At 39.0% G+C, this 27,891-nt stretch overlaps 1 protein-coding gene across 2 annotated transcripts in view; it reads right to left on the minus strand.

Annotated features, from left to right (window-relative positions):
- Positions 1-1,079: 1,079 nt before the first annotated feature.
- necab1 (N-terminal EF-hand calcium binding protein 1) overlaps positions 1,080-27,891 on the minus strand; it is a 38,414-nt gene continuing 11,602 nt past the window's right edge. Inside the window, exons 4-14 of one of the 2 annotated variants that reach the window (XM_084919232.1) lie at positions 27,795-27,820; positions 27,491-27,588; positions 18,484-18,620; positions 12,139-12,260; positions 10,862-10,938; positions 9,456-9,503; positions 6,780-6,797; positions 5,828-5,940; positions 3,886-3,963; positions 2,272-2,363; positions 1,080-1,803 (exon numbers count right to left, since the gene is read on the minus strand). In XM_084919232.1, coding sequence (XP_084775358.1) covers positions 1,775-1,803; positions 2,272-2,363; positions 3,886-3,963; positions 5,828-5,940; positions 6,780-6,797; positions 9,456-9,503; positions 10,862-10,938; positions 12,139-12,260; positions 18,484-18,620; positions 27,491-27,588; positions 27,795-27,820 — 838 coding nt within the window. In that variant the 3' untranslated portion in view covers positions 1,080-1,774. The remainder of the gene's footprint in view (positions 1,804-2,271; positions 2,364-3,885; positions 3,964-5,827; positions 5,941-6,779; positions 6,798-9,455; positions 9,504-10,861; positions 10,939-12,138; positions 12,261-18,483; positions 18,621-27,490; positions 27,589-27,794; positions 27,821-27,891) is intronic. The other variant, XM_084919233.1, reaches the window with a different exon arrangement.

Genomic DNA, 27,891 nt, shown 5'->3' on the forward strand with positions numbered 1-27,891 from the left:
AAACACTGAGTGGAAAGACACTAAAAGAAAAGGGTTGTTGTTTAAAATTGTTTTAGTAAATTTATTTTTTAAGTGAGTGTGGTGTTCATTATGTGCTGAAGGTCATACTGTTCCTATAGTGGAGCAGCTACTACCAATCTCCTTTACGAAACCATGCTGATGGGACACATTTCAATCCTTGGAACCTTGTCCAGAGAAACTGTGTGATTAGTTGGCCTAAACATTGTGGTGAAATTAATGATACATATTCTTAGGAAATTGCCCAAGGTCAACAGTTCTGATTTCTGAGCATTAAAGCGTTGGTGTAAGTACAGATCGCATTACACACAGATGACTTAATTCGCAGTCAGTAGCAAATTATGGAAGTGCAGAAAAAAACCTAAAAGGAGATTTTTGTGGAAGAGATTCCTGCAGCTGTTTAAAAGATCATAACACACTATCTCTGACCTCAGTCCCATAAATTTCTCCAGCACTAAAACATAAACAAGTAAACAACATCAAACAAACAACATTTTGGCATTTTCAAAATATTTCAGTGTAGTTTTAACGAAAATCATTAAGTTGATTTTTGTCTACTCTTGCAGAAATTTTCTATTGATATTATTGTTATTTTGTTTTGTTTTATGTCATGTGATTAATGTTGCTTTTCCTGTTTGGGTGTGAAAGAAAAAGAATTAGTAGCAGTGGCTCCTAGCTGCAGTACTGCTATCTGTCCACACAGTGGTGCAGTTTGCTTAGCTAAGTATATATATGGACATAAAATGCAAGGCTTCAGTCAGAGTGTGTTAGGCTTTAAATGTGTTTGCTTTGGTCTTATTCGCATGACCCTGTTTTATTTTTTAAGTAAATTAATGTAGATATTAAATAAGGCTCCCAATTGATGCTTGTGCATGAAATATCACTTTTACGTAATCATAAAAATAATTTTATTTTTATAATCGTAATCATAAAAATATAAACAAAGAAAAAGACTGATTTGTCATATTTAAGATATTGTGACGAGAGACAAATATGAAACAAACACCAAGAGAGAGATGAAATCATTTCCACTCACAGAATGAGAAAAAGAAGCCCACAAATACACAATAATATCGTCTTTATTTATGCTTTTATCTCATTTTAACTCAATAAATGCTGAAACAACAGTATTATGGTTTAATGAGCTCTCCAGAGCTGCTACAGTTGATACAATTTCATCAATTAGTCGCTCTCAGTCACTCACACAGATGCATACACACGTCATACACACACACACACACACACACACACACACACCTATATACTTGTATGGCTATCTGTGAGGACATTCTTTAACAGACTTCCCAGCCCCAAATCAACTGAACCCTAAAACCAACAATGGGGACAAAAACTTTACACGCTGGTCCTCACAAATTAACCTATACAAACACACACACCTCTCTCATGAACTACTCTGGACTATAGATGATGTCATGTCAAACACTGCGATGAGATAATCAGATTGATCACTGTCTACTGAGGTTGTTGCTTTTAGGATGGCCGAGGAACGTAAACAAACACGCGTGAGCTATTTGAGCTACCACCAAACTATGAAGGAACATGGAGGTCATAAAATAGATACTAATCACCATGACTTCACAAAATGTGTTCATCGTGTGTGTGTGTGTGCGCGTGCGCGTGTGTGTGCGCGTGTCAGGGGTAGGGCGGCATTGTTGCTCTTGCTGTGGACTTCCAGATGTGTTGGCCAGTTGCTGTTTGTTTGCACCCATCAGTAAAGAGAAGTGTGTGTCCACGTTCAGTTGTTGTTGAGGACCCACCAGGAGGCTGCAGTGGAAACACAAAACAAAAATAACTGACCCAATGCTGAAAGTGACACTTTTAAAGGTAGAATTAGAAAAGAGAAGAGAAAAAAAAAACACAAAATAACCATAAAAAACACATGCTAAAATATTAACAATTACGTTATTCCAGGAGAGCAAATTGTGCCACGTTTAACCAAGAAAAGTCACTGTTAACTGTGCAGACAAGTAGACTGAGTCGTTGTTGATTTCCCAGTGTCAAGCTCTTAACCAATCTCATTTCTCTGATGCTTAATCACATTTGTTGGGTGAAATCTCAAAGCAGAGATCTCTCAGCATGACCTTTGAATAACTTCAAACACCGCAGAGCCCTGATTTGAATTTTAAAAAATCGATTGTTTGCCTGGAGAGGATTCTTTTTATGATTAACGGCAGCCCCAGTAAAAGCTGCCTGAATCACACAGTTCACTGTTGATGCTATGGATGTTCTTACCAGGAACCAACATGGTGGTAATGGTCTCAGGAGTTTCCAGGAAGTCCACGTTCCCCCTCTGGAAGGTTTTACTGTAGTTGGTCTGTAGGTGACTGAAGAGCAGAAAAGAGAAAACTCAAAGATGGTTTCAGGTCAGAGCGGCCGCGATCGTATAGTGATTAGTACTCTGCGTTGTGGCCGTAGCAATCCCGGTTCAAATCCGGGTCACGGCAGGTTTTCTACATAATTTCTTTCTAGTAAATAAATGAATAATTCTCATATTGATTTTGAGTTCAGCTGTTTGCGTAACACTAGTTTTCCAAATTATTTGCTATTAAAAGTCAATAAATTAAAATTCTTTAAACAAAAAAACAAAAACAGAAATATGTAAACATGTACACAAAAGCAACTAAAAAAACTGCCATACCAACAATTCCTTAAAATGTGCTCAACCTGATTCACTTCCTGAAAGTTTATGATCTTTAGGGGCAGGACTTGCAGAGCTGAACACTTCTCATTGGCTAAGTGTTCATGGCAGTACATCCATAGACAACATGTGAACAATAGCATAAAAAAACATAAAAAAAATATATGTATATATAACAAACATGGTAAAATAAAATTTAGACATAAACAGTCATAAAAGTTTATTTATAAAATCCATAAAAGTGGATTGTTTTTCCAGCAATGGAAATGTGTCCATAAGTTAGAAAATGAAAAAGCTGAACAATCTGCAATTAAAAAAACCGAGAGACTAACAACTGAGATCAGACACTAGGAAAGTGTTTACTGAGGTAATCAAGTGAGCAGTGGGGTCATTTTCTTACAGACATCTATTGAAGTTTTGTGGATACATAACCACAAACTACATGATTGGGTCAAGTGAATAAGGCATCAGTCACGCTCGCCTAGAGACCTGGCAACCACTGGTTGCTAGGGAGAAATGTGTATTCCTTCACCCGTTGGTTTATGATTGTTTTGGTCACTATCAAGTTGCTGCAATCACCGGTAGTTTGCACGAGACATACCAGCTTGTCTGGAAACAGTTTCCAGGTGGTAGTGAAACTGTGAAAAGTGCAACACAAACTGGAAATGGACTGTTGCCTAAAAAGTAAAAGTTGTCCTTTCGAAATATGACACAAAACTTTTAGTTTGAAGGACAACAATCTGTTTCTGGTTTGTGTTTTACTATCTGGTTGTATAATGTCCAATAATGTGAACAACAATGTGCACATGTAAGAAACCTCTATACAATCAGACCGCTATGGACGATGTGGCGGAAATGCAGCCTGAAGTCCTGAAATGCTGGCAGGTCTGCATTATTCACAACGGTTTTGTCTTTGATTTGTGATTTTAACCAAACAAAATGATCTTGTTATACATTTGCTTTCCCACGCTGTGCTTTTATATTACATTTAGCTATGTGATTTGACACTGGGAATGCTTGATTGTAAGCCGTTTGTTTGGGAAGGGATGGGTCAATGAGTGTTTTTTTTTTATATATAGAACTGGGAAAATTAAGTAGAATCCTTCATTTTGATAAATATACATGATGTGACACAACAATATGTATAAAAATTCCATGTTAAAACATACATTCAAGTAACAACTACATTGTCACAGGCGCATACTTACTTCTTCCACACGTTGTTGTGCTCCCAGAATTCATAGAGAATGAAGCGTGATTCATTTGCCAGCCGCTGAACTGCGATGCTGCCAAATACAAAACACGAGAGCAGTTAAGTCATGCAGTTACTAATTAGTGTGCTGCATCATGTCGCCCAACACAGCCTCTCTGCCCGAATTGTGTCCTACACTCTGACAGCATGCGGGTATTGTGGGTCTGTCAAAAACACTGTGTGGTTTCGTCCTGACGTTGAGGCTTCATGCAGCAGGCTAGTGTTTTATTAATCACAGTTTAACTTAAAAATGAGCCTGAAACATGACTGAGTATTTAGAGAAGCAATCATGACAAAGCATATAAATGTCAAGCTGTCCTTTAGGCTGCTGGGATTAGTCTAAAACCAGAGTGACAGTATGTGAGAGCAATTCGGTTTGTCCTGCTGAATTTACTCACGGAGCGACTCGGGTGACAGAGCTTCAGATTTTTGGGAGGTTTTGGCAGGCAGAAATGCAAATGTTATTTTATCTGCTTTGTTGTGATCGCACACAACAGTAGAACTCACAAAATGTCCTGAGCTATGACAGAAGACTGATTCTTTACTCCTATTAGGAGGACAATGGCTCAAACCAGCCATATGTATTTAATTTGATATAGATTTAAGTCACTAGTCAAGCTTAAATTTCACTACTACACTGTAATACACATATGATATAGGCCACAAAGGATGCTGTGTAGTATTGGGGAGTGGTGAACTAGTAGCTTATTAATAGTTTAGCAATGTTCATATTTCTCTAGTGATTTAATAAATTACTTTTTTTAATTAAAGGTTCAAATCATACAGTTCGACGTATAAAGAATATGTTTCGGCCTTCTTCATAACTCTAACTAATCTTCCTTTAAACAAACATCTGACCTTTCTGTTTTGCATGTGCAAGTAAGTATTAATTTTTACTGTTTAGAAGAAGTTGCCGCAAGTTATTCTTGCTTGTTGCAGTAAGCCTGCTCAGGCTTTTGTGGAGGACAGGTGTCATTCCTGGCTTTCCCATTAACAGTGGTGTAAAATGAAATAATATAAATAATAGTATCTCCCTCTGCAGTTCCATCAGAGGGACATAATACATTTAAAGCCAATAAGTCACTAAGTGACCGAGGCAGGTATGAGGCAGTACATTCCAGGGTCTTTTTATGCTAGAAAGATTTTACACTAGGTGGCTAATACGTATTTACATATCAGTGTCTGTTTGAACACTTTCCTGTGATTATTTTCATGTTGGGTTGAAATAATTTATCTCCCTCTGCTGGTACTGCAGCTTATTGCAACTTCTTCATGCATGTGCATTTCACACTTTGAAGCAAAGGGGGAAATGGACACGCTGTCTATTACATGCTTTGCCATGATAGTGGGTTGGAATGTGTGTGAATGGGTGAATGGGACATGTTGTAGAAAACGCCTTATTTGCTTGAGTAGAGAAGCGCTACATGAAAACCAGTCCAGAAGTGCATTAAGGAGCGGTTGAACACGTGTCCCTAATAAAGTGGGCATTTAATGTATATTGGAATTGAAGATCACCTTCATTCTTCTAATTGGTCCATGAGTTGACATAATTATCAAAAGGTCAAAGGTGAAGCTCTTGTCTTTATATCAGAGTGTGACTTTGTTTCCTTCACTGCTAGAAGATGTTTAGTTTTGCTTATGCAGCATTTCAGTGGAATCTTATTAAAACACATGCGTTATGATTTCTGTTCCTCAAGAAATGCAAGCAATATGTTAAAAATAGTTTCTAATGCCAGAAAAGCAGCTGAAATATTTTTAGTCTCAGGTTAGGGCAGCTTCACAAGACCTGTCTGTCTGCCCGTCTTAATCAAGCCTTTACAAAAATGTGAAAAATAGAAAGGATAAAAATAAAAGCAGTAAATCCCTGACACAAATGAACAAAGAGAATATAAACTGACTGCAAACATCCAGTCTGGGCACAGGCGCACTCCATGTACTGTCTGAGAGCCAAACGAAACTCCTCCAGCTCTTCCTCCAGCACCGAGAGCTGCCTCTGAACTATTAGGATGTGCTGCAGAGACAAGATGCAAACACAACATTTAAAGGCGCACAGACGTCAGACAGACAGAGGCTGCTTCTCGTATGTTGAGAGGCCGTTTGAGCTGAGGTGTTTGGAAATCTGGCAGGATTTTGAATTTGCTCAGTGCATTGTGACTCACGCAGAAGTGTAAAGTGAAAAATGATCATGTCTCATAAGGTCTTGGCATCAGCTTCTGAATAAATGTGCCAACACATTTGCTCAGAGACCAGAATATGACCCCGAAAACACATTTAGAGGAAGCATGTACAGACATCTTGTTCAAAGGTGTGAACAGCAGGGGGGGAAAAGCTGGTGTACCCATGACTGTAGACAACCTGCTAATCATTTCCTGTGGCTGATGAGGAATTGTTAACAGCAGCAGAGCAGATGATTAGAACAGGAAGTGAATGGTCTCCCTGTTGGCTATAAAGCAGGCAGTGTGTTAATGAGGGTGAGACTCTAGGAAATTAAGGTAAGTCAATATGTCTTTTGAAATGACTGAAACACGACTGCGGGTGTGTGTATATATGTGTATGGGTGTGTCTGATGAAATGCACACACTTTCGCTCTCTCAGTGGCTAATTTGGGAGAAAGTCACCCTCGCACGCATGCACACACTCAGGGACGCATCCACTCAGGCATGTTAACGCACACAAACACACATCAGTCTTGTGTTGTGGGTCATTATTGGATTACTCAGCAGCCCATTTATTCCCAGTGACACACAGCAAATTAAACAAAATTACATATTGATTAATTCACACACACAGAGATGTCTGCATCAAATTAGTAATGAGAATGACAGTAGCATGAAACATTCATATGCATACCTTCATTTGGAGCTGCCTCTGCAGTAGGATACAAACACAAATCATTCCATAAACATAACGCACACATATTGTGTTATAAAATAGCCTCACTGATGCTCCTCAGGCCGTCTTCTCTCTGAAACAAACTATTTAAATCCCACTTTCTTTTTGTTTGGGCACATATAGTACTGTACAAAAGTCTCAAACAACCTCTTATTTTTTATATTTATCTTCGAAGGATCCAGACTTTTTGTAAATTTCTAAAAGTGGTCTTAACAAACAATGATCCAGACTTTCAGAAGGTCTTTAAAAGCGTTTTTTTGTGTGAGAGCCTTTTCAATAACTTTAATCAGTTCATTCCTTGTGCCTGACCATTATCAGAAGGGGCCATTCTAAAAGAACAGAAACAGGGAGAAAAGTTGATACACAAAAACATACTATAACACTATTAGTGATGGATTGAGCCTGGACCTCGTCATTATTGAAGCAGTGTGGGATCATCCTGACAGAGAACAGAACTAAAAGCAGTCAGAGAGGGGTAGCTAAAGACGTTTGCACAGTGCTGTATAAAAACAGCTTGCAAGAACTATTAGAAGTGTAAGAAGCATCTAAGGTACAGAAACTATAGTTGAGCTATCCACTGAAATTATCAATATGACACAAAGATTTTAGTGGTTTCATGTCACTTACAGTTTTGAGTTCTCACTCGTTAACACTGCCCTTTGCAGATAGCTCAGGATAGCAAATAATTTAGCTGCAGGACTTGATTTGGCCCTTATCTGTCAGAAACCTTCATCTTAACTAACGTGAGATTGTTTTGTTTTTTTCACAATTTCATATTTGACATACCTGAATGTGTCACATCACGGACCTCCAGAGATGTCTAAAAAACCCTACATGCAATGAGGGGTTCTCATGTTAAACATGTTTCATGTGCTTCTCTCAGCCGTTAGACAAAATAAATGTATCTGTTTTATATTGACAAGGTTAAGTGGCAGTAAGGTGTTAAAATATAAAATAGCTATTTCCCAAAATAATAATTGCAATTGCTTTTGCATTAAAACGTTGAAACTAATGCATGAAAAATATAAAATATTAGATGTTGGCTATGCTGCTGAGATTTTCATGATGGAAGAAACTAAAGAGAAATCCTGTTAGTGCTGGTGTTGATGTGATAGTCAGTGAGTCATCATTTCAGCCATGAAATGAGTGCCAGGCAGCTTAGACTGCAACAGCAGTTACTGTTTGCTTTGGCATGTGGACACACAAACACACACACACAAACCAGCACATTCAGCGACACAAATACAAACCTGGAAAACATTTTGTTTGTCAGTAGAAGTTTTACACTTTGGGTAAAAAGAAATGCATGTCCTCCTGCAATGGTGGGAATCAAAAAGTAATCACAGTACAGTGGGTATGTGATGCGATGAAGACAATCATCTATGATACATCAAAATATCTGTGAAGGAGGAAGTGTGTGTATATCACTTTTAATCAACCTAAATGACATTGTTGTGCCTGACTGCCATTTTCCTTCTGGGACTTTTTTCTACTTTAGTCCAAGATTTTTAAGTTTTACTCACCCTCGTTTATCTGCAAGCACGAGGAGTAACGACCCTAATGCAGTCACGTGAAGAAGAAAGTACACCCTCAACCAGCTCAAAGCTTTAACGAATCAAGACATAATACAAAATGGTTCTAAAATTAGGTAATATAACTTCAGGTGAACAACAGCACGTGACATTATGACATATTGCAGCATGACATTATTTATTTAGCAAAAGCTAATCCAAGCCTCACTTCTTAAAAACTCTGCAAATCTAATCTGTGCTGCCATGTTCTTTTTAGAGAGAAGAACCTTTCTCCAGGAAAATTTCCGAATCCTTGTTCAGTCTTTTTCTAATCGTACTGTCATGAACTTTTACATATAACATGCTAACTGAGGCTTGCAGGTCTGAGCCGTAGCACTTGGGTTTTGGTAGTTTCTCTGAGGATTCAGTGGTTTGGACCTTGGGCTGAATTTGTTGGGACTTCCACTCCCAGGAAGAGCTGTCTTTGAATGATTTTCTCTTCTTTCTTACTGTAAAATAAATAGTTTGGAAATGTCTTTTTCCAGATTGATGGGAAGCAACAGTTGCTTCTCTACGATCATTGCTGATGTCTTTGCTCCTTGACATTGTGTCATCACACCTGTATACAGCAAAATGCCCAAACCTCTGTTTTTAGAGATTTTTAGACCTGGTTAAGAGAAAGAGGATACACTTTTCCACATCACTGTAAATCAAACTGCTGGGAGAACCCGTTTAGACTGCGCTTTTTGATGCAGGCAAAACATCAGAGTTTGGCTCCAGCATAAAAATAAGTTACGATGTATTGTTCATATTTTTTCCTACTGCTGGTCCTGTATTATTCACAGGGCCAGTATTCTAAGCTATGGGTTTTTGCAGAAACAGTACAAGAACACAGAGGCACTGTAACATCGACTCCCTAGCTCACACGTCCTCGCACCTTAATGTCTGCTCCCTACTCTAACTGAATATTGAGCCCTAAACAAACAGATGGAGGATAAAGACAGACAGAGCAACTTTAAACCCTGCTGTTGCTATGACAACACTGACTGGCCTCCATGTGAGAACAGTGAAGTGGTCACTGTGGAAAAACAGGTGAACAGTAGATAAGTAAGGAAAAACAAACCGATTTGCTCTCCAAGACCTCTTCTTCAACGGGCTCCAGACGGATCTCCTGTGGAACAAAAGGAAGTGATGAGTCCTTTACCAGTGACTCATTTTCATTTATCTCAGTGTATAACCCGTCATTCACAGTCTTTATTTACAAGTATTACACGGCCCATTGGTATGCTTTTACAGATTTATTGTCACATATATGAGCTGTTACTACCATGAGCCAAAAACTGCAAACAGCTCTAAATGCTCAGTTCCAGGAAGCCTTCTCTGCTCCTTGTTTCTGTACGAGTTTATGAAGGCAAATATCTTTCTATGACCATCTAAGGCCATATAATTGCATGTCTAGTGTGAGCATAGAAGCCCAACCCAATCACAAGAAAGCTGTCTTGAGAAGGAGAAGATAAAATGGGTTGGTGCAGACAGAAGATGAGATATCAATATGAATAATTAATTATATTATATATAAACTCTGAATTATACTAAGTCACTCAAAGATACTCCAGCAGCTGAAAAAGAGAAAATCAAGTCTCCTTAAAACCTGCAGTGACAGATTTTTCCAGCTGTTGGCAACACAAACAAGTTGCAGAACAGAACAAAGAAAGAAATATCCAGACAAACCAGTTGGTTTTTTTTTGTTTTTGTTTTGTTTTAGTAGAGCTCTTTTTTTGGTAATGATCTCATGAGCTCTAAGATTTATCTTCTGAGTCCTTGTGGTTACCATGTATGAGTATAACTACATAAAAAATAAATTAATAAATGCATTCAATTAAAACAACATTACTATATCGATACATTTTTAAAAATTAAAATATATAAACCAAAAATGAAAATAAAAAATTGAAATCTTCATAAAATAATTCAAAACGTATAAAAGGATGATTAAAAATACAAAGAGAGACATTAAATAATGAAATAAGGATATTTTATTAGATTCCTAAAAGCATTAATCATAATAATGCTTTGAAAAAAATGAGCATTTAGAGTAAACTGGGGTTTAAATTTCAGATATTTATATTATTCATATTTATGCTTGCAGTTGTTCACAGTCTTGCACTTGTAATGTAAACAGATCACAGCTTTTCTGGGTTTGCGTGTCAATTTATTTTATCTACTTTTTACACCACATTTCATGCAGAGAGCAGCCATGATGGTTTGTGTGCAGCTGGTGCTGCCTCTATACGTACATATGTGCATGTGTCTGCATGTGGGTGGGTGTTGTTGGACGAGTGAATATGTTGACACAGTTTTAAATCCACTTGCCATAATCTCAGGTTAGTTTCAGAAAATGATGCAAAGCTCAAATGGTTGAAACAGAGACAGGAGAAAGATGCGAAACAGGAAATGTCAGAAAGAGACCCACAAGAAGAAGGTAGGAAGGAGAGGAGACTGGAAAGGCTGAGCGAAAGGTCAAGTAACCTTTTGTTCTAGGCGGTCGATAAGTTTCTGCAGTCTGTTGACCTGGATTATCCACTGGCTGTCTTCATCATAAACACCTGGAGGGGAGAGAGAAGCAGAGAGAAGGATGGATTTCAGTCAGAAAGGTGGGGATGAAAGGTGCTGCATACATCGACTGTATTTTAAACACTTTCCATTGACTGCCTCAACAGTCGCTGTGGTAAGGGGTGGCGGTGTGCCAGGAGGCATTTTAAGGATCCCTTTCATGTCATGCGACAAGAAACCAGGCCAATCAATGAGAAAAGCTTTGACCACTGTAATCAAAGTTCCTAGATGCTCTGTCGTTTTTTTGCAGATCTCCTAGCAACCACATCTGGCGCTATAATCCAGGTCAACGGTTAAAAACGTATAACAATGAAAATAAAAACCACTGGAAACATGTAACTGTCGTAGATAAAGGAATATTTATCAGGATTCTAATCAGAAATATTATAAAAATCATACCTAGATTTCATATTTATTTAATTTGAATCAGGCTTTATGACAGTTAAGTAAAATCTAGATGCAAACTAAAAAAATGAAGAAATTGCAGGTGATGGCAAAACAACTCCAGGAACAGCTAAACAAGCTGAAAACTAAAGCAGGTTGATTGATTGTATAGTAACTACAGTCCTGTACAATGTCAGAGCTTGTGGTAAACAGCACATACTGTGTAGTAGTATCTGGAGTTGGTTAGTAATAGATTATAGAACAAAAGAAGTAACTCAGATTACAGAAATAAGCAGCCATTAAGAAGCCATTTTTTCTCACTATAATTGACAGTGACTACGTAAACATAAAAAAAGCTTTGTAGATGTAATCAAAGTCAATAGCTGACCCCTAATTTGACCCTGCACCCCTGCTAAACTGATATTAGCAGGGGTGCTAATGTTAGTATGTTTTAGCTGCAGAGCCAACAACAGGACAGCCAATTATAGTGCGCTCTGCAGGTACTGCATTGAGACTTGCCACTGACCTCCAAATATGTGCAACCTCAAACCTCCACCTGTGCACCAGATAAGTGGCTTTGAAACTAAACGTAGAAACACATGTGGTCACAGCCTTCCTCCATCTCAAGCTCCCTCTGTGTGTCTCACTGCACTGTTTCTCTCACACCTACATGACCTTCCTTCCCCTCCTGTGCTTCTGGCAGAAACAAGGCAGGATAACTCAAGGAAGGAATCACAGTCAAACATAACTCAACACAACATGGTGATGCAGAGTTATTTAAACATAAAAAACATTAAAAAAAAAACCACCTGAACCGACGAGGCTAAAGAGAGGGTTGTTGGGGGAGAGGCTGTTGTTTCTCTGAAGCCTCCGATTAGAGCGACGACCCGACCACTGGATGGACAACACCTCTGGCTTCACAGGACCCTGTCTTGAATCAAAACAGGCCAGTAAATATCCTAAGCCTCACATATTTCAGCATACATTTTTACTTTCTTTATGTTTTTCTTAAAAAACGTCAAACCGCTGAAGGACACACTGCATCACAGCCCTCTGTAAAGTACACATGCTCTTTCAGCACATGTCGTATGTGGTGATCACAAAATTACAGTAAAATTATTTGTTTTTTTCTTCTATTTCTTACAATCTGTGATGAGAATCAGGTGTCTGGAGCCACAGTTGTCTTGACTTGCTTTAAATTTCTATGTAATGCTGGTCTGACAGTGATACTAATGGCAGTGACAAGGTATGTGCACCTACAGGGTGTCTTCACCTAAGATTTATCTTACTGCTGTCAAGTTGTTGGTTCCCATACTTTGAAGGGACCTCAGGGTGTCTGTGAGCAGGCTGCGTGTGAACATGCATGATTATGTGCATGTGTGTGTGTGCGCCCGCGCGCATGCATGTGCGTGTGTACATAGCATGTCATAATTCTATTTTGAACTCGTTCTACATTTTAAACACCCTACATGCTCACTTCTTTTTCAGTTCCAGGACTATTACCAGATACAGTCACGTGGAAAAAAAAGGTCCTGTGTAACCAGAGCATGCAATTATCAGAGTAACTACAAACCCAGCCAAACAAGAAATGATTGCTTACAGTACGTTATTGCTGCTAAATGTGCTTCTACAGTCATGGGTATATTTAGTTTTTCACACACTGCTTCTGTATTCTGGTTTACTTTTGTTAAAACAAATGATGGCATGCTGTAATCACGTGTTTTTCTTCATCTGCAGTTTTCTGCAAGAAAACCAACAAAGCCTTTGAAACTGAAGTTTTATAAGGGAGAATGAACAAAAATTTCAGGAAGCTGATGTTGGAGACTGATGGCAGATGAACAGCAAAACACGGTAAAACATTATTACTGCTAAAATGGAAGCAATTTGAGGTATAAGACCAACTTATACTCTAGATGTAAACTTTACAAACCCTTCACTTATTACAGCAGCGGGAAAGAAAAAGTGAATTAAGGAAATAATAGAAAAATAAAAAAGGAAAAATAAACAGTGGGAGTGGTATACACAGACATACATGTATATTTTAGCGCCATCCTACACGGTGGCCGTAACAGCTTATTGCTGAAGGAGCTGCTCAGGGCTTCCAGTCTCATGCAGGGGTGAGAGGTGTTACCCATAATGGATATGAGCTTGGCTAACATCCTCCTCTCACCTACCTCCTTTATAGAGTCTACGGGGCTGGCCTGGACACATCTGGCCCTCTTCACCAGTCTATTAAGCTATTTTATTCCTTATTCTTCTTTCATTCAAAAGAAGACTGAATCTGTTCTTTCAAACATGTTTAAACGTTTACTTTGATTTTTAAAAAGTCACACAGAAAACATTTTACATGGGATACACTTGTTTTTCAAGACTGTGTGATCGAAACTTTGTTTTTCAACTGTAACTGTGCAGTATTCAGGAGTGCACTCATTTCAGTCTTAATGTAATGACTTTTGAAACAACCAGGTTTTCTTCAGCTTGATCTGCTCTTGTTGGGAAGAGAGTGGTGGGGCATAGCACAGTTTTTAATTCACAAGCTGTTGTCTAATACATCTATACCACTGAGACTTGATGAGGACAAATTGGGAGGGGCAGATCCCTTTTGATCTGCCAGTGAGTCATAATCTCACCTACATCGCTGCTTTAATTGCTAAAACTTTCAGAGATATCTAACAGATCAAAGCACAACAGCTTCCCCATCCACATGTTCCTCCTACAGTTTTTATGCCAACTGAGGAGGAGGGAAAAGAGGTTTCGAAGCTGGAGAGCAAAGTGCGATCTCAATGCTCATCTTTTTCCAGAGAGGATGATGAAGAAGATAATGCTAACCCAATAGGAAACATAAAGCTCTTGAGCCATTGTTATGGCCCAAGCTCAGTTCTGAGTAATACCATCATAGCCTATTCACATATACCTACAACTGAATACAAAAACCTATTTTAAACCACCAGAGAGAACCACATCTCCGAATGTTTGGAAGGACGGAGCAATTCAAACGCACAAGGCAATTTCTCCAGTGAGACGGCTGCAGGAAGAGGAGAAGCTGCTTGGGGAGCGAGCGACAGTCACACTTTGAAATGACGTGAGAGTGAAAGAACGATGCATTTTGAGGGAAGACGGTCTGTGAAGGTCTCCTTAATTTAAAGGTTGTTTATCCCAGCGCATCATTTTCTGCCCATGAGAATAAATGTCAACATAATTATTGTGTGAAACAAAATATTATGGAAAGCAAAACTGTATCAACCCAAAAATATAACTGGAAGTAAAATGATTTGATGGGGATTTGGATCTTTGGTTGCGATTTCGATAGCTGCAGATGTAACGTGGGAAAACATAAGAGACATAATGTGGCTAAAGTAGTAGACTGAAGCCACCCCTCATTTCTCTACTGTTTCCTATTTTTATTTCTGAGATGAAAAATGGGAAAACTGGTTTAGTGAGCTCTTGAAACATGTGCAAACATACGTGGAAATGCAGCATATAAGGCAAAAGCAGAGACTGTGCAGTTCTAATGAGCTTGGAAGTCAATAATTGGAGCTTGGAAAGAAAAGTGACTGGACTTTGAAGGTTTTTTTTTTTTTTAAATGTTCAACCTCTCATCAGTTCAAAGTCACTATTGGGTATTGGACCACATTCATTTTCCAACACAGCATAAACTCTTTGGGAGGTTTCTAGTAATTTGTAGTCCTCATGAATAGTTATCCAGGCTTATTGAAGGACATTCAAAGCTCTTCTTTGGATGCCTGCTGCCTTTAGATGATCCCACACTGCTTCAGTAATGTTGAGCTCCAGACTCTGTGGAGGACAATCCATGAGTGATAAAGTTCCATTGTTTTTCTATCAAGGTTTCCTTTGGCTGCATTGGTAGTCTGTTTGGGATCGTTGCCATACAGAAAAATAACCTGTTGCAAATCAGATCTTTTCCAGATGCTGTAGGATTTTTGTTTAAAATCTGGTTGCACTTCTGTGCACCACCACCACCAGCTGAAATGCAGCCCTGAACAATGACAGAGCCTCCATCATGCTTTACAGATGGCTGTACACGTGCACTGCTGTGCCTCTTGCCTGACCTCCTCCGTACAAGCTGATGATAACTTGAACGAAAAATTCCAAATTTAGATTCTTCACTCCATCAGACTGGTTGCTCCTGTTTTTCTGTTTAGTTTCTGTGTAATTTGGCATACCTCAGCCTTTTCTCCTTGTTTTGTTCCTTAAGCATATTCTAGTCAGCCACCCTTCCACTGAGATCGTTTCTGATGAGGCTTCAGTGAACAGTGGATGGATCTACAGATGCATTTCTCAGGTCCTGTGTTGGGGTTTTTGCATCAGAGATTCTTAGTAGCTGCATCCATGGTATGAACTTTAAAACCCTACTTCGCCTCACTTTTGAGTTACTGTACTGGGTGTCCATGTTTTCTGCCCTGAGGGTCAAAAAATGAGCATAAATAAAATTTTTGATTTTGATTTTGGAATCACTTGTGTCATTCTTCCTGAATTTGATCACAAATGTCAAGGAAAATTCTGTATGATTTCCAGCAGAAGGCATAAAAATAATTTGCATTGTTCCTGTACTGCACTCCAAAGCCTCTCAGTGCTGGAGTGTCACATGTTTGTCAAAGATACCAGCTGCTCTCCACTGAGCTTCGACCTTTGCTGCATGAAGATTAAGGTGGCAATTGAAAAACAAAAGGACTTAAGGACTGCGATTAATGTGTTTGGAATACCAAAATCCAGCATCCAATAAGCACTTAATTAGAAACACAGCAAGAGTTTGCAATGGAGTGTTTTCAGCAATATGTTTCCTCCGCAGAGACCGAAGAGCAATTAGAGAAACACAAAACAAAGACAGCCTGGAATAAAAAAACAAAACAAAACAAATGTATTATTTAGCAACAGTTCAATTTCAGAATCTGTTGAATGCAGGTTTGGTTGCAAATGGCAGCAAATTGTTGCTCAATTGTTGATCTGAGATCGGTGACAGGTGCATCATTACCTGTGCTTTAAACACACCAGGATTATAATGAACACAGACATGACCTGCAGGGGACACCCATGTATATCCACACTCACACCATATATAATATGTTGCACGCTGGTGAGTCATCCTCACTAATGAGGCATGTCTGATTCCTGAACGCAGATCCAGACTGATCAAATACTTGAAACAGAGTCCACTAAGAACATGAGCCTCGGGTTGAATCATCACTCCTTCACTTTTCACGCTCAGAGGCGAGTATTCATTAGCAGTCAGTGCATTTATAAAAATTATAATAATAAGATCATGACCACATTAAGGTCATATTTTTAACATTCTAGTATTCATAAACAAGGCTTGCAGTAGTAAAAACAAACTGCCATTTTTACACATTGCACGACAGTTGTGACAACACAGCAGCAGAAATCCAACAACCCTGATTCTGAAAAACAATGCTGTATAGACTGTTAATAAAAGCAGTGATTCCCAAACCTCATAAACCCATATTTCATTCACAACAGAAAACATATCAAATGTTTAAACTCATAAAGTCTACCAGTTTAAGAAAAATACAAGCTCACTTTTAAATTAAAGGCAGGAATATGTCTCAAAAATGTTTTTTCAGGGCCATGTTTACCACTATGTAGCATCCCTCCTACTTTCTTCAGCAGCCTGTAAACATCTGGGAACTGAGGAGAGCAGCTGCTGGATATTTGGGAGAGGTTGTCCCATTCTTGCCTGATAGAAGAGTCGAGCTGCTTAACATATGTTTTGTTTTATGATGTTCCAAATGTTTCAGTTGGTGAGAGGTCTGGACTGCAGGCAGGTCAGTTCATCACTCTTCTACTTCGAAGCCATGCTATTGCAATAAATGCAGTATGCAGTGTAGTATCTTCCTGGATGTTATATGCTGCATATGTTGCTTTAAAGCCAAATCCAGATGTGTAAGCTTCCAATTTCACAGGCACTGTAATGTACCTTCAGACTATCAGAGATGCAGGCTTTTGAGCTGAGCGTTGATGCTGGATAGTGCCTCTCCACTTTAGTCCAAGGGATGTAGTGTCCAACATTTTTCAAGAAGAATTTTAACTTTTCCTCAGAAACGGATTATTCTGTGCCCATGCAGTGATTTCAATGAATAACGTCTTTCATTAATACAATACTACCCAAAGACCTGAAGATCGCGGGCATCAAATATTCATCCCTGGCCTTGTTCCCTGTGCACAGAGGGTGCACAGGGAACAAGGCTCTACTTTTCCAGCCTTTTGTTGCTCTTGTCCCAGTTTTCTTAGATGTGTTGTTAGCATGAAATTCAAAATGAGCAAATATTCTTCATGAATCAGTAAAATATCTGAACTTAAACATTTGATATATGTTCGGTATATTAACTCATATCAAATTAGATTTCACTCAGTATTTTTTTTATGCCATTCTACATTTAATCATTAGTCATTATTAATCTCTGGTTATATTTCACAGCTTGCTTTTTGTTCTGTATTCCTGCCCTTACTGCTGGCGGTTTCTTCCTGTTAAGAGGGAGTTTTTCTTTTCCACTGTTACCAAGTGCTCGCTCAAAGGGGTTTGTTTGATTTTTGGGGTTTCTCTGTACTATTGTAGGATCTTTACCTTAAAATATTAACCACCTTGAGGTGTTGTTGTGATTTGGCACTATATAAATAAAATAGAATTGAATTGAACTGAACTGAACTGAAATATTTATAAATATTTTTATATATATTGTATTGTATTTTACACTGCACTGACTGATCTGGCACCATTTGTTAACGCAACATTTGGCACCTTGTCTGTGAAAAAAGAAAGAGAAAGAGCTGAAAGATTCTAAAATGCAAAAGAGAACTACAATAGATGTTTTAGCTCATACCAGCACTGTGCTTCACTTCTCTCAGATATTCCTTCATGGAGAACGGGTTAATCAGATAAATTAGGACAAATAACTGCTGGATTGCAACAGAAAGCAGGTGTGTTTCACAAACACTTAAGAAGAACCTATGCTGGCATCCTTAAGTCTAAAATGTGGGAGGCAAACTGATGTGTGTGGTTTAAAAAAAAAGTGAGAGCTGTAATTATTGGTGCTATTGTACAATATATTCTGCCCAAGTTTGAAAGACTAATTGTGTGTGTGTGTGTGTGTGAATGACCAGGGGAGGTTTGTTCTTACTTCTCCTGGCGAGTCTGCTCAGCTGTGGTTTCCATGGCACACTCGAGTGAGCTTTGAAGTGAATGAAGCTGATTGGTTGTCTCCTTCAGCAGGAAGCGGGTCACAAACTGCTCCAAGTGGGTGGACTCCTGATAATCCTGTCAATCAAGGCGATTAGAGGAGGACAAGTTAGAGTAGGAGGCACGGTGAAGGAGGGCCGAACGAGGAGAGCTGTGACACGTTTCACATGCCAGCCGGGAGTCACTCGACGCCCAGACCTCCTCTGCTAATTAAAAGATGCCCACGAGATCATTCATTTAGAAAAGATTACACAACAGTGCTGCTGGAAAGAGAGGAGAAGAAAGAAGCAGATGTCAAACCTTTGGTCTTCTTATTAACTTATTTAATAAAAGAATCCCTGTTAGCTGTGTTTGATCCACCACACTAGACTGATGTCAGCAATGTGTCAGTCGACGTCGAGTTAAATGTAGGATGGAGAGCTTAACCTGAGTCGAGTTTAACGACAGAATGTTTCTACAAAGTGAAAAGTGAATTCTTCCACTTAACATTTAACAACGTTACAACTCATTCTTTGTTTATGTCATGATTTAAATGGAGAATTCTGACCATGAACAAAAGCTTTCAGCTAATATTTTAGTAATGTTGTTGACAGGTACCCCCAGTTTACAGATACACTTGAGTTCAGCACCTTTAGTTCACTTATGGCATGGGCAAATGCCTTGATGTGGTAACTGTAAATGCAGGTGGATGATATACTGTAAGGTAAACCCAACTTGACTCAGTTGAGAAAGCTGCAAATGTGGGTAGTTCAGATATTTGTTTCTATCTGAGATCAGTCATTTTTATTTGAATAAATCTTTTTTTGGCTCTTTGGATCCAGGATCCGTGTTCACAAAGAAGCAAAAATCTAAACGGGAGGTGACGGCACAGAAAATGACAGGAGGTGATTTAATAGAAACTGAACTGCTGGTGTGTGTGTGTCAACACTGATATACAGTTAGATCCATCATTTGTTAGACAAAAACTCTTTTTTTGTTGTTGTTTTGCCTCTGTACACTGACATTCTGATTGTGTGCTTTAATTCAAGAGGTTTTGCAAAAAAGAATTACCAGTTTTATACACCGGACTTCATTTTCAGAGGTTCAAAAATAACTGGAGAAACTAATATATTTGTGTTCTAAATATAAAGATTATATGCCTTGGATGAAAATTGTTTGCAGTCAATGGCTGCTCTGCTGGCCCTTTAATGCAGCCACCTTTAGTTTAAATGTCTGGGTCTCTCTTTCAGTTTTGTCTTCAGTCACTGAAAGCTTCTCTGTTGGGTTGATATCAGGTGCCTATCTTGGTCATTGAAGAATATCCTTTGAAAAACTGTTGGATTGCTTTTGCACCACACTTTGGGTCATTATTGATGTTTGATTGATATTTATTTATTCATCCAGTCATCACATATTACACAGACTGTGTACTGTCCATATTTGGTTAAATCTGAGCAGAGAGATTAGCGCTGTACACTTTAGAGTTCATCGTGCTTCTGCAAGCAGTCACATCATCAATGAACACCAGGGACCCAGTTCCACTGGCAGCAATACATCCAAATACTATAATATCATGTAGATCAGGCATCATGTTTGACAGATGATGTGATATGCTTCATATCATAAGCCGTTTCTCTCCTTCTGCATAATTTTCTCTTCCCATTATTTTGGTACAAGTTCATCTTGGTTTAATTGGTCCAAATAATTTTTACAGAACTGTGAAGACACTTTTATTCAGGTTAAGTCTAATCTAGCCATGCTGTTCTTTGGTGTAACCAGTGGTTTGTACCGTTTTGTTAACCTGCTGTAGTTTCCTCTATTATGAAGGCATCAGTTGATTGACCCTGACAATGTTACATTTACCTCTTTGAGATTGTTTTTTACTTGATTAGATGTGGTGCAGTTGTTTTTCTTCACAATGATTCTGTCTGTTTGTGAAGGTTCTCAGTCATCCAGGTCATCGTAGCCTAGAGCGCTTGGAAAGAAATGCATCTGGAAGTTTCTTGCAGATGTTTCACCTCTCATCCAAGAAGCTTCTTCACTTCTAAGAGCAATTGGTGGACAGTCCCAGAATTTAAGCCCAATGGGAGTGTCTAATCACACATGCAAAAGTCACAATCAGGGTGTGGGTCACAATCAGCCAAGGTTTCAGGTAAACCCATTGTGAAACCCTAACCTGTCATGTGATTTACTGAGGTAAAATGGCGCAGAATGTGAGTGGGCGTTAAGGCGTCTGGGAGGGGATCTCAAAACTGGATTATAGATGGCAGACAGTTGGTGTCGTAAACCAGCCCTCTGTTCAAAGATGGTCATTCACAGTGGACACAGATGGCTTCTTTCACTCCTCTTTCAAACCACTTGTCTTCTCTGTCCAAACTGTGAACACTGGCGTCCATAAATGATTGACCATTGTCTTTACGATGCAGATGAACAGCTGAGTCTTGTCCCGTCGAAGTGGCTCTGATTCTTTAAGACCTTTTGGTGTTGCTGAGCTGATAATCAGAATGGACCAGACTTTTGATTTTTACTTCTCCTTGTTGCTATCTGATAAACTCTCTTACTTGAATCAACACGTCTTTGATCTTATAGTGAAAGCTCTAGTGAAAGTTGTCAAAGACAAACAAACTCCAGAGCTTTTCTCTGCTTATTTGCAATAAAACACCAAGGACTCAGCTCTGATCTGTTTCCCAACTGTACATTTCCTTTTTGGCCTCTGAAAATGGGGGCTGTGTATAAAAGTGGCTGCAATTTTTAAACATATAAAACAAAATATATGTGAAACCCTGTAAGTTAAAGCTGGAAGTCTGTAAGTACATCTTTAAATACTTTGAACTCTACTTTTAAACGTGTTATGGGTAAGAGGTTAGCAAACATTTTCAAATTTACATATTCCGAAGCTCTATTTATCCACATGGTCACTATTTGCTGCCCCTTTGGTTTGTTTTGATCTCTACTGACTCCCCCAAAACATATCAGGCTGCTAACAGCCTGAACACATTCATTAGTCTTCACTCCGTAGGGTATTTATTTATCAGAGAGAGAGTGAAAGGGTCTAAATGATGATAAAACAATGTTCTCAGTCATGTGATACCATGTGCATAGTCGTGATACTATAAACATACACATGCAGTATTGAGAAGTATGACTTTAAAGAATTAAATGTGTTATTTTTGCGGCTTTATAGCTGTAAACAAACAGCATCAATCACCACCTCTTAATGATGCATCCTTTCTTCGGATTGGTGTAACAGGTGTTTGCCTGCAGTTATTTATGGGAAATAACATGTATACATTTCTATTATGTTGGCAACAATCAGCTTCTTGTTATTTTGTGAGTCAGAGTTGGATATTTTTTCATGGCAGGTTGGAAAATTAGACTCAATGAGGTTTTGGAGAGATGTCATTTGTTATGCGTGGAACAGCACAGCAGGGCTAAGTGCTGTTTTGAATCTAATCAAAGGAGAGTGAGGGATGGTCAGCACAGCAGTTTGCTGTTTGCATGGCAGACCTGCTCCTACAGTTCTGAGCACCATGAGCATTCGTACACTCCACTTACAATGAGACATTTGAAGGCAAACGCTAATGCAACTTGGATTAGAGAGTGCGTAATGCATGCATCGAAGCAAAACAAAAGATAGTGTTTCTTTATTTGGGTAACTGCTGTGTTTTTCAGTAGTACGGTGAAAATGGCTGAATTTTAAAAGCTGGATTTGTTTAGATGTTGTGTACATGTGTGCGCAGACACACTCACTAATTACAGTTTGTTGAGTGGGTGCCTACTGGGAGAGAGATAAACTCTTAGCAGCTCCTCTAGCATTCAGATCATTAAGACTCTTCCCCCATAAGTCCTTTTAACAACATACATACACAAAACCATATGTAAGCAGACTAGATTAGGAGTACAGATAACACAAAATCTCTGCAGTGTTTGCAGTATTACTTTTTTTTAAAGTCTCATTATCTCTCATGCACAGATATTGTTTGATCCCCTGGCAAACGCGCACACATGTACACACATGTACACACCTGCACACACATGCACACACATGTACACACCTGCACACACATGCACACACATGTACACACCTGCACACATGCCTGCGCGCTCGCTCAGCCAGAGTGAGTCACGACAAAACCGGTAAAGGTCAGTCTCCTGTGATCTCCACCTTTGTGCAGGTGTGTGTTAGCGTGTGTGTGTGTGTCCATCTCAACAATGTAGAACCATTTTAAACAGCTTCATGTTTCTTTTTTTTGCCTCTTCTTTGATCTTTTATTTTCAGTTGTACAAAAGGTCAAAGGAGAGCTTTGTTGAAGGCAAAACCGTGTGGTTTTCTATAATTTTCTACCTCATTCTCTGACCCAGAACTGCTGCTAAAATCATAGCATTTAAGTCTGCACTGAATAAATGCAATCCCAGCCCTGCAATCATACCTCAGCTTCAGCATCAGTTGTTTTACCCTTAGTAATTATAAAAATCCTGATTAACAATTATAATTAAATAACATCAAAAGCAAGCTGATTGAGCACAACAACTATGCTAAGTAAAACTCAGTTTGCATGTTTTAATCTGTTTCTGGGGAGTGTGTAAATTTCCACTAATTTTAAACTTACCAAACAGCAAACAACACGGCTACATTTTACCAGGCAGCAGCACTGGTTTTTTTTGGGTTTTTTTGCATATTATTTTTTATTAATTAAAACTTTAGATTACAGGTTTGGCATCAGTATTTGTGTAAAATAAAAGACGGACTGACTATGATCACATAGATTTGGCTCTATCTCCAATGCTTCTTCCAGCACCCCCGCACGTGTACATAAAGACATGAGGCATGGACACAAATAAATTAGCTTGTGTGCACACACTTATTGTATTCCAGTGCAAAATTAAAATATATATTAAAAAAAACCCCACACACCTTGCAGCCCCCTCACGTACATCCCCAGCCAGAGACTACCCACTGAAATACATACTCAGCCCAACAGAGACGATTGAGCTTTATTCTTGTGACTAAAGGAGCATCTGTTCTCCTTCTTGCTCAGCCAATACCCAGAGACAATCAGAGAAACACGGGGATTGTTTTTTTTTCTGTGACTCATTTCTAAGGTCAAAGAAATCTTATAAAAAGCGCAAGCAGAAAGACTTCATCGTGGTGAAAACCTGTGTGTCTTTCACAGTCCAGTGTTGGAATTTAATTTGGAAGTTATTGCACAGTCTGTCCAATTTGTGCAGAATAATTTGTCTTCATTTAGGCTCAAATATCCAGTGTGAGTGTTTGCTAGGGGGAGCACTAGAGATTTTCTGAGAGATTTGCAAGGTGAATAGCATCAGTAGAAAATGATAAATCCTTAGCATACACACTGCCTGGTTCTCCCCTCCGCCACCGCCCCGCCGATGTCTCATTTCCGGCTCTCAGTTATCCTCTTGGAGAACAGAAAAATGATTTGAGGTGCAATTTGATTTTCACACCTCAGCTTAAACGTGTTGAGACCCTTGAATGATTGCAAAAGGGTTGCAGAGCTATGTGTATTTTTTCTCTGCAGAAATTGTGAAATTTCAAGCAGGTGTACTTCACAGATATGCTCCTTCATGTCTAACCTTTTTTCCACAACGCCTTTTTGTCTTATGAGCTTCTACTACTTTTTTGCACCTCATATTTTATTAATAAAACTGTTTTGATCCAATTTTTTCTATAAAATCTACCTTTACTGCTGTTTTTTCCCCAACACACTCTATAAACCAAAGCCTTATCTGAGATTGGCCATCATTTATCTTTGTCACTACAGCTTTTACATGTATAAGTTGGATGTCATCATTTGTTACCTCTTTCTGTGCCAGTAAAAAAAATACAACTGACAAATTAATGGTTTGACTCCCACACAATGGCCACGATGAGATGTGTCTGCTTCACTGAAGATCTGAGGGGCGATTTGAGCTTCACAGCATGTGCTGTGTGCACCAGCTGAGATACTACAAAGAAGACGAGAGAGTGCGACAAAAAAAATAGAAGCTCTCCCTCCAGATCTAATAAGCCACCTCTCTTCCTTCTGCTCACATCCTTTTCCCATTTCTCTTTGTCATTTCTCCTTTCACCCTGCCATTTTTCATCGTGTCTGATCATTCCTGTCTTTTTGACTTTATGTCTCATGCCACTCTCATCTACCTTCCTCTCGTCTCTGATAATGCAAAGGGCACTCTGCTTCAGACAGTAAGATCAAGAGGACGTAATACATAAAGATCAAAAGCCATATTTGTTTGGTAACGCAGCCACAATCCATTCAATTTGTCATCTGTGCTGGCTGCAAGTCCAAAAAGAATTATAACATGTTTTGTTCTGGGGGGTTCATGAGTAGTATGCATGAGCCGTGGCTTGTCCTTTTTGGCTCTGTAGTGGAAATGTGACTAATGGGAGATCTGAGAACGCCAGCTGGGCGTCCTCCCAGGAGCATGCTGATTTTCAGCATGTAGCTTTGGACACATTCTGGGAAAATCAAACATGCCTTCCTATTGTCTGTACATCTTCTAAATTTAATCAAAAGTTTCCTGTGTTACTCCAATTGACACAACTTATCTCAAATGTCACATCCACTGAGTTTCAGTCACTGTGAAAAAACACACATATGATTGTGATGTCTGATATCTAGCAAACAAAAATGTATAAAGGAAATTATCATTAGATACATTTATTTTGTTGTGAAATAAAATTAAAAATTAGTGGCCTTTGCCAGTACTGTGAATGCAGCTTACAGCCATTTGACAAGCTAAAGCTCTATTTTAACATGCAGGTATAAATAGTTCTGATTTATTATATCTAATTTTTGTTGTTGCCACCATGTCTGCATGCCTAAGCGCACTGAGTTGGACTGACTGATTCTTATATAGCGCTTTCCTCCTCTCCCAGAGCACTCGGTGCCACACTCACCCATTCACACACTTTCTTCTATGATTTTCAGTGTTTCCAAGCTAACGTTCACACACATTGATATTCTAATGGATGCATCGGGTTAGTATCTTGCCCAAGGATACTTGGCATGCAGACTGTGATTGAACCACTAACCCTCCAATCTAACCTGCCAATCAGTACACGACCTGCTCTAATTCCTGGGCTACAGCCACTTGTCAGGGTCCTTGGTTTTTTCGACCCAGTGTTTTGAGTTTCCTGTGTTTTTGTCATTTTGAATTATGTATTAAGTCCTCAGTGTCAGTCTTTAGTTATTCTATAGGGTAATGTTCCTTGTATACCTTATTTAGTAATTTTCCCTCTGTGTAGTGGACCCCTGTGTCTCCCTCTGTGTGTCTAAGGCTACGTTCACACTGCAGGCACATCAAATCCGACTTTTCTGATCCTATGCGACCCATATCCGATCATGGTATGACGGTGTGAACGGCACAAATCCGATATTTTCAAATTCCGATCTGGGTCACTTTCCTATGTGGTACTGAATCTGATACATATCTGATGTTTTAGAAAGCAACTGCTGTTTGAACGGTCATGTCGCATTAAATCCATCTTTTACGTCACTGACACAAGACAGACGCCAATTATCAGCGCCGGAGAAGACATCGCGAACGCTTCCTGACCATCCAGTGTAGATGTTAGTGAAACTGTTGGGAAGACAACGTTGGAGAAACGTGAACATTTTATTTGTACTGTATAATCTGCAGATTCTGACAGAAATCTGCAACTATCCTTTGAAGCACTGCTCCTCTCTAAAACAGCAATAAGGATCATTATTAGGCCATATGCAAGTAACAAAATAACTTTATAACTTAAAGCAAAATTGGGAAACGTAAAGTCCGAAACAAGTCTTTATATTAACGGCCATCAGTCAAACAATACTGTTTGGTCTGGGTCTAAACAGAGCGCGTTGTGTGTGACGTCTTCTTTTGCGCATCTTTGAGGGTTCACACTAGAGCGCGTTTGCTGTCACATTTTATTTGTAGTGTGAACAAGCAGACAAAAAAAATCGGATTTGAAAAAAATGGATTTGAGCATTAAGACCTGCAGTGTGAACGTAGCCTAAGTGGATATAGTGATGTGAGTATTGTGCTTTGTTCCCACTCCTTGTGTTCTGTGTTTCCTCATCCCGTCATGTGCTCCTCCATGTTCTTTCTCCCTCCAGGCTATATCTGTGTACTTCCTGTTTTACTTTGAAGGTCTGTGTCTCATGTAAGTGTATTCTGCTTTGCTTCCTTGTCTCGTCGGTTCTGATTTCTCCCAGCTGTGTTTCCCTCCTGTCTCCTGTTCCCTGATTGTCCCTGTGAATATATAAGCCATGTGTTTTCTCCTGCTGGTTGCTGGTTCATCTGTGATGTCTCCCTGTGTTCATCTGCATGTTATCCTGTGAGTTTTGGATTCAGTTTCATGTGTTTAGGTTTTCCTTGTTTAATTATTTCTCAGTTCCTGTCCTCACCGTCTCCATTTAAATAAACTCACTCCTCATACCAACCTCTGACTGCACTGGGGTCCTCACTTTACCTCCACACGGCCTGCCTCGTCAACCGTGATGCCACCCATGTGATTGGCTGATTAGATATTGAGTTGGACACATGTAATAAAATTGCTGATGACTATACAGACACACACAGACACGCATATTTGGCAAGATTGTTACACCAAAGAAACAGTTGACAAACACAAATTTTCTTACTTTTTTATGTTACGTTTATAATAATAAAGGTGCATTTAAAATATCTGTTATGTCAGTAGCTTCATCAAGACGACCTCCCTGATAGAAAGAGCCCAAAAAACTGTAATGTTTTAACTTATTTTGTTTTAATAAGAACTGGAATTTGCATAAAATCTGAAATGCAGAAATCATTGTGAAAAAGAAAAACACGCTTTCAAGAGAATTTCAAAAACACGAATGCCCAAAAGAGATGCGAATATTAACACAGGAAACATCATTACTATTCACATCTAGTGTTCCTGTGTATGTTCCCCCCGATTACATTCATTTATAGCATCTTACCTTCTTTGTTTTGTCCATCGCCTTCAGGATGGACATGTTCAGGTCTTCTAAGGCAGCAAGAACGTTCTCGTATTCACCGAGGTGCTGGGAGAAGTACTCTTCGAAGCAGAAAAACCAAACCAAAAAACATTTTGTGAGTCAGACAACTGGGAGAGGGCTGTAGGTGTTTTGTTGAAGAAGCACTGGTGTGACACCTCACTCGCACTGCCTTAGGGGTTTGGTCTGGGAGCATGTGACCATGTCTAACATCTTACTTACTTACCTATCTTTACTTTTCTGTCTGTATTTAAAAGACTCAACTTACCACAGAGTTCATCCGTGTCCAAGTTGCTGTAAAAGAAGAAAATGACAGGTATTTAAATTAAAAACAGACATCTCCAGGGACAGAGGTACATTTTTCC

Source organism: Perissodus microlepis, chromosome 22, assembly GCF_051167445.1.
Source record: "Perissodus microlepis isolate ML-2025 ecotype Zambia chromosome 22, ASM5116744v1, whole genome shotgun sequence".
NCBI lineage: Eukaryota > Metazoa > Chordata > Actinopteri > Cichliformes > Cichlidae > Perissodus > Perissodus microlepis.